The sequence below is a fragment of the Gopherus evgoodei genome, chromosome 4 (genome assembly GCF_007399415.2).
Source record: "Gopherus evgoodei ecotype Sinaloan lineage chromosome 4, rGopEvg1_v1.p, whole genome shotgun sequence".
NCBI lineage: Eukaryota > Metazoa > Chordata > Testudines > Testudinidae > Gopherus > Gopherus evgoodei.
Genome location: NC_044325.1, coordinates 131210660 through 131217838, shown reverse-complemented (window position 1 = coordinate 131217838; position 7179 = coordinate 131210660). Strand labels below are relative to the sequence as shown.

The 7179-nt window shown below is 54.1% G+C and overlaps 1 protein-coding gene across 4 annotated transcripts; it reads left to right on the top strand.

Moving 5' to 3' along the window:
• LOC115650740 (cytochrome b561 domain-containing protein 1) lies at nucleotides 1–5990 on the top strand. Of its 4 annotated transcripts, none has more exons than XM_030561091.1 (4): nucleotides 147–227; nucleotides 1019–1110; nucleotides 1213–1250; nucleotides 2811–5990. In XM_030561091.1, the coding sequence occupies exons 2-4, from the start codon at nucleotides 1065–1067 to the stop codon at nucleotides 3312–3314; spliced, it is 588 nt and encodes a 195-aa protein (XP_030416951.1). In that variant the 5' UTR covers nucleotides 147–227; nucleotides 1019–1064; the 3' UTR covers nucleotides 3315–5990. The 4 variants fall into 4 exon arrangements, with proteins under 4 accessions (XP_030416948.1, XP_030416949.1, XP_030416951.1 ...); XM_030561092.1 differs by having other exon boundaries at nucleotides 222–236; XM_030561088.1 differs by lacking the exon at nucleotides 1019–1110 and having other exon boundaries at nucleotides 1–236.
• Nucleotides 5991–7179: the final 1189 nt, after the last annotated feature.

Genomic DNA, 7179 nt, shown 5'->3' with positions numbered 1-7179 from the left:
CTCCACCCTCCCTCTCCCCTCCGGCCCCATCTCACGCCCTTGGCCCCTCCCCAGCCCACCGCAGGCCGGTGTTGCTGGGGCGGGACTCGCTCCCGGTCCTGCCATGCAGGCTGGGCCCCCGGAGTCCCGCGTCTCCCGCTGGCTGCGGCGGGGCACCGGCCTCTTGGCGCACCTGGTGGCGCTGGGTCTCACCCTCTTCCTGCTGCTGCTCTCCCGGCCCGGCACCAGTGAGTGGGGTGGGGGCTGACAGGGGGAAGGGTTAAGGGGCGGGGACTGGGGCTGGGGCAGGGGAGGCGTAGTTTGGAGAGGGGCTTGAGGGGGGCAGGGACTGGGGAGGTCAGTGGAGGGGCTGGCTGGGGAAAGGACTGGGATGCAGGGCTGGCTGGGGTAGGGGAGGCATGGTCTGGGGAGGAGGCTGATGGGGGTTTGTGGAGGGGCAGGGATGGAGTGTGGGGCCAGGGGAGGGGAGGCATGAACTGGGTGGGCCCAGGTGAGTGTTGGGGTGAAGCTGGATGGGGGATAATGGAGGGTGCAGGGGCCAGAGAAGGTGCTGCAGGAGAGGAAGTGATGGGCTGTAGGGATGCAGCAGGCTGAGGGAGGGGAACGTGAAGCCAGAGTCAGGGGTTCCCTCTTAGTAATTACTGGTAAGTGGGCTGCAGAACAACTGAGTGCCCCCTCCCAAGCCTCCACCCTGCTTCCTATAGCATAGTGCCCCCGTGTTGAGGCATTGGGGTCTGCACCGAGTCAGTTCCCAACCCCCTTCTGGACCCCTCTTCCACTGTGGAGAACATCCTCCCTGTCCCAGGTCTCTGAAATGAGGTGTCTTCCTTCCTGGGGCTGGCCAGAGCCCTTCCTGTCCCAACATTACCCATGTGCATGTCTCCTCTCGCCCCTGATTAACTCTGAGAAGGGATATTATCTCCAAGGATAAAAATAAACCTTGCCAAGGGTGGGGATGGGGGTGTGGGGGAGAAAGGACTGAAATGCTGTATTCCACATGCCTTCCCAAATCCATCAGGAAAACAGGATTCAGACCAGAGCACCAGACAGTTCAGTGACCCTCCATGCTTGATTGTCCCCATCAGGCTCCACAGCCAGGGGAGAGGAATGGTAATAAGAAGTGCTCCGGTACAGAATGGGTGAATGAAGCATCATTTCCTGTTTAGTGCTAAGTGTTGCCCCAACCCGAAGTGTTGACTCTTTCCTTCCCAGGTCTGTTTTCTTGGCACCCTGTCTTCATGTCTATAGCGGTAAGTTTTTTTGTGTTTAGCTACTAGAAATGTCCCCAGGTTTATAGCTGTTTTGGTTTGCTTTTGGAGACATTAGCTTGTAGCTCTGGCTTCACTCCCCCCCACCCCCACCCCGGGTCCCACTGTGCAGATGAAGACACCCTTAGCAGCATGCACTCATTTGTCCTTGTCAGATTCAGCCCATGATCTATTGCGGCAAGTGCTATCCTCCTGAGGACTTGTGTGTCCCATTCACTCCCAAGGTCTGGTTTCCAGTGTTTCAGTCGGTGGACGTGGTGGTTGGAGAGGAAGCGCAGACTCTAGAGCATCTGTTCAGGTGTCAACAGTGAATTTATTCCCCACATCTTTAAAGTAGGTGCTCTCCTGATTGGCAAGATGCCCCCAAATGGTAGTTCTTAGCCCTGAGCAGATGGCTGATTCCAGATGTGGTTCAGTGTCAGTTTGTAGTGAAAGTGGCTGTGCCAATGGCTGAGAGCAAGGGTTCAGGGGGGAAGGGATTTCATCTGGAGCAGAGTGAGAGGTTTGTGAACATCAGTAAGAGAAGTGTGTGTATCTGGGAATTCTCAATGTACAGTGGGAGGCAAGACCCTCTTACACTGACAGGAGTTAAAGATGGTTTCCACTATGTATGAAATAGATGAGAATTATTTATTTTGGTTGATAAACTAGCCACCAGTTACAATTTTCCAAACACGTTTACACTAGTTTAAAAGCATAGCTAAATTAAAATAATGAAAAGGCAAATTCTAACCCCCCAGGAACCCTCTTCCCATGACAGGCCTTAGGGAATAGCAACATGCCCTGAAGCTTTAAAAATAATAATAAAAAGTGGACATGTATTTGAGCCTGGAATGCCCTGCTTCTGACCCTTATCTCCCCCCACCCCCACAGAATAGAAACATGGGGGCTGCAGGAGCGTATCGCACCTGAGCGCCGCTGGAGTGGGAGGAAGGTCTCGAAAGTTCCCAGGAACATGCAATAGGGGGCTTTTTAGTTTCAAAACAACCCCTGGAAAGAGGTTGGAGGTGGGTGTAGTGTCCACATGCGACATGCTAACGCTGCGGCAGCATCAACCTGCCCTGCAAAGCGCTGGCGCTGATGTTGGGAGCAGGACTCTACATAGACTCATAGACTCTAGGACTGGAAGGGACCTCGAGAGGTCATCGAGTCCAGTCCCCTGCCCTCATGGCAGGACCAGATACTGTCTAGACCATCCCTGATAGACATTTATCTAACCTACTCTTAAATACCTCCAGAGAGGTATTTGCTACATGATTTGCTAGGACTGAACTAACTCACAGGGACAAGGCCAAGTTTGCCTGTTCCCCCTTATGTAAACTGAGCCCTCTTGTTACTAGTGGTGGTGATCTCATGACTCTACCCATGGGAGCGGCTCAGGGCTGGACGTGTGAACTTTTCCTTCTACCCCTAAAGGCCCCTTGTGCTCTTCTGTCTCTGGGTTAACGTGCTGCTCCACGCAGGGTCCTTGGCCAGTGTTCCTGCTGGGCAGGGTGGGGGGCAGCCGGGTGTCATGTTGCTAATGGTCTCCTGTGTCCCCAGTTCTGCCTCTGCCTCCCTGAAGCCATCCTGCTCTTCTCGCCCGAGAACTCGCCCTTCTGCCTCTGCTCCCGCCAGGTGAAAGTGTGGCTGCACTGGACCGCGCAGACGCTAGTGGTTGTGGCTGCCGCACTGGGCCTGGCCTTCATCATCTCCAGCAAGAATCGGAGCGAGCTCCCGCACTTGGTTTCCTGGCACAGCCTCCTAGGCGTCCTGACTCTGGCTGCCACCTGCGGGCAGGCTCTGTGTGGGCTTAGCCTGCGCTTCCCCCAGCTGCTGAGGATCTCTTCTGTGGCACGGCTGAGGCTGTACCATGTCACATGTGGCCTGGTTGTGTGTCTGCTGGCCACCTTCACTGTAGTCCTCGGGATTTGCTCTGACTGGTTCCAGGCACAGATCAAAGGAATAGCTTGGTATTTCTGCCTGGCACTGCCCTTCTACCCTGCCCTGGTGATCATGAACCAGACCACGGGCGTTCATCTACCGAAGAAAAGGGTGCGTGTCTGAACTCCGGCCTCCCATCCTCCTTGTGCCTCTTCCCACCCTGGGTCTGAGCTCTGACCTGCCCATCCCCCTCTCTTCTCCCCCCTTCCACCCCTGGGTCTGAGCTCCAGCCTGCCCATCCCCTTCTGCCCCCCCCAACACCCCCCCAAGTCTGAGCTCCCACTTGCCCTTCTGCCTTCGTTCCACAGTACATGGATGCATTGGGGCTAGTCCCTTCGCTCCCTGTACTAATGAGCATTTTCCCTTGTGCGTTTAACAGAGCTGCTCTGTAGGTATAGGTCCTGAGCTGGCAGATCACAGCTGAGATAGACACTTAATGTCTTTTTGTTCAGGTTTGACCCGGGGCTCAATTTCAAGCTCCTGGCTCACACTGGAGTCCCTGCCCCTGAGCACTGCAGCTCAGCTGGTCCTGCCCCTGGATGAGTCCCTTTGCTTTCGGGTGGAAAGCCCCGGCCCATCTTTGCACGCAGAACTCCACCGGCAATCTCTGCTTGTCGTTGGACCCCTGGGGCTGCTGGGATTGTAAATGAGGCAGAAGAGCACCTGGGTGCAATAGGCCCCAGGTTCTCTTCAAACTGGATGAATTATTGTTCCTAATGTTACTCTGGGCTTTCTGTTGCCCTCTTCCTCCTGCAGTGCCGCCCCCGCAGCCCCGACCCATGCAGGTCCTCACAGAGCCCCAGGCTTTTCTTAGGCAGGAGGGTTGGATTTTGTGGTAGTTGGACCCCCTAAGGGCCCAGCAGGCTGAGGGGACAGTTGGAAGAATATGCGGCCTTTTGCCTGGATTCTTGCCAATGTGGGGAGTGAAATGGGCCTGTGTGAAATGAATTGGTGGTCTAGCTATGCCTGAGGCACCTAGATCCTATGGTGAGGGTGGTGCCATAGACAGGTGGCACTGGGTGTGGAAACGTGCACATTGCTGCCCAGGCTGTACCCATCCAGTGGGTGAGCAAAGGTCTTGGCTCTGCATGGTCCTTTGACAAACACTGAGTTAACTGTAGCCAAGGATGGGGTTAGGGGATCCTGGGGAGGTGGTTGATTGGCACCCTCCACATCCCCCTCGGAGAAGCGGCTATTTCAAAGGCCAGTTGCAGCACTTGACTACTGCTCTTGATTGTCCCCTGCTGCAATGGCAGGTCTGTATCTGTGGGTCGCTTTGGGGCAGAGGCCATGGGTTAGCTCAGTGGGTTATAATGGGAAAGAACCAAGTTTGCAGTGTTCCTAGGGTTTTCATGGGCTGGGGATGGCTTTGTGTAGCCTGGGGGTAGGATGCAGGTGTAGCCTGGGGTAGGTTTACTAGCTGTGGAGGCTTCATAACTTGCAATGACTTGGGCTTTGGACCTGGGCTCCACTGAAAATTTAGGTCAGCATAGCTCCAGAGCTCGTGACTGCCACAGCTGTGCTGACCGCACCCCCGATGTTGACACAGCTGAGGTGACAGAAGCAGTTTTTCATCAGGCTAGCTACCATCACTCGGGTAGGTGGCATTCCTATTCCAATGGAAAAGCCCCTTCCAGCTGTAGGCCACATTGACACTGTAGGTATGTGCTGGCATCACTGTGGCGACGGAGCTGTGTTGCTATAGTCCCCATAGTGTAGATGTAGCCTTAGTCAGCAGCAAAGCTCCTAGGGCCATGTTTGGAGTGGGAGCTGAATGACTCGCACTGTTCCCATATTTAACCATTTTAATGGCAGGACTTGTGGCAGGCGTCTGCCTCCAGTATCTCAGAAGGTGCCCCACTGGCTTGCATTGCATTTCCCTTTTGGGGGTGCTACCAGTTCACCCTCTTCCTTTTCCTCTGCTGCTGTCTCACCAGCATCCAAAGAACCTGCACAGCTCTGGGGAGAGGCCTCTGGAGTGGGTGCTTGGTTAAATCACGCATTTAACTCCTTTCCTGAATACTTGTGAGGGTGGGGCAGTTGTGGAGGGGATGAAGGACCAGAGCAGAGAACAGGAGCCTGAGGTGCTAACCAGCTGGCACTGCAACAACAGAATGTCCAATGTCCTGCCCCCCACACCTCCCTGTATGTGTCATCAGTGGGGTTTTCACCTGGGACCCTCTGCACCGCAGCCCTGGTTAAAGAGTAGCTCTGCTAGGCTTCTATCCTTGAGGATCAGCTACTATGCTAGTGTGGGGACACATGCAGTGAGCAGACTATCACTGCGTGGGTGTGGGTGGCAGCAGAGGCAAGGCAAATGTGCTAGCGGCGTGGAGACCCATGGAAGGGCTGTGATGCCCTGTGATGGCTCTTGCTGTGAACATGCTGCTGAAACCCTTGTGCCGTCTTCTGCCCAGTCCCACTCGACTGGAAAATGAAAGAGCGTGCAGATTCTTTTGTGCACTCAGGGTTTGGTTGCTAGCTATCCTTCCCCTCCCCAAGGACTCACTCCTCATTCTGAAATGCCACCTGCAGTGTCACTCTGGATTAACCCTGTGAAGCTGGCAGGAGCAATCCTTGCACTTTCCAAGCTCAGGACATTCCTCATTTTAGCTGCATTCTGAGTGGCTTCGGCTTGTTTAACCCAACTGGATCCCCTCTCTCTGTTGTGTTATGGGTCCAAAAAGCTGGGCCAAGTCCCTGCCTGTGGTCTAAAGGCATTGGCTTTGCCTGCCACTTGGCAGTGAGAATGTCTTCCATCTCAGGGAACTAATGAAGTGCAATTCAACATTGAGGCCTCATCTGGAGTACCGTGTCCACTTTTGGGCCCCACACTACAAGAAGGATGTGAAAAAATTGGAAAGAGTCCAGCAGAGGGCAACAAAAATGATTAGGGGGCTGGCGCACATAACTTATGAGGAGAGGCTGAGGGAACTGGGATTGATTAGTCTGCAGAAGAGAAGAATGAGGGGGGATTTGATAGCTGCTTTCAACTACCTGAAAGGGGGTTCCAAAGAGGATGGATCTAGACTGTTCTCAGTGGTAACAGATGACAGAACAAGGAGTAACGATCTCAAGTTGCAGTGGGGGAGGTTTAGGTTGGATATTAGGAAAAACTTTTTCACTAGGAGGGTGGTGAAGCACTGGAATGGGTTACCTAGGGAGATGGTGGAATCTCCTTCCTTAGAGGTTTTTAAGGTCAGGCTGGGATGATTTGGAGGGAACTTGCCACCGCATGGGAGCTGGAGAACCTGACCCAGCTGTCTCCCTGCAGCATTGCTGACCAAACCAATCAGAATCCGGACTGAGCTTTTCCTTCGTGCAGAGCCATGCACCAGGATTATGCCCTACGTGTCTCTTGCACCTCGCAGAAAGGGGCGCTGACCTCAGGGAGGGCCTCTGGGCACTATACAAATACTGAACTGTCCCTGCTTTGTGTTGGGTTGGAAACCTGTATAAAGCAGTTGCTTGCTCTGAGATAACTTCTTGGGAGACCTGCAGCCCAGGACCTTGTTCTCTGACAAACAAGTTTCCATCAGCAGCTGCTGTTCGCAGAGATGGGCCAGGTATGGTTGGGGTTTGTACAGTAGCCCATTGTCTGGCACACCATGGCATGCAGCAAGCATCACAATATCTGACTCCATAGACCTCATTATGGCATATCTTGTTATAGATCATAGCAGGAGTGGAAATGAACCAGAAGCACTGTAGCCTGGGGGAGAGGGAGAGCAGACAGATGAGTGGCTGCGATGGACTGAAGGTTGCTAGGGCAGATGGATGGGGAGGGGTGCAGATGGAGCGAAGGCTCTCTGGGCCTCTCTGATCACATCCCACACCTGCTGGGTTTTGCTGTTCAAACTTTGATTCCAGCTTGCTGAGCAAGCCAGCATTCTGCCCTTGTGATTGCCAGCTTTGGAGGGGAGGGGGCAAAGGGGGTGGCTCTGGGGATGGGTAAAAGAAAATTAGACACATCTAATAAGATGCAGTA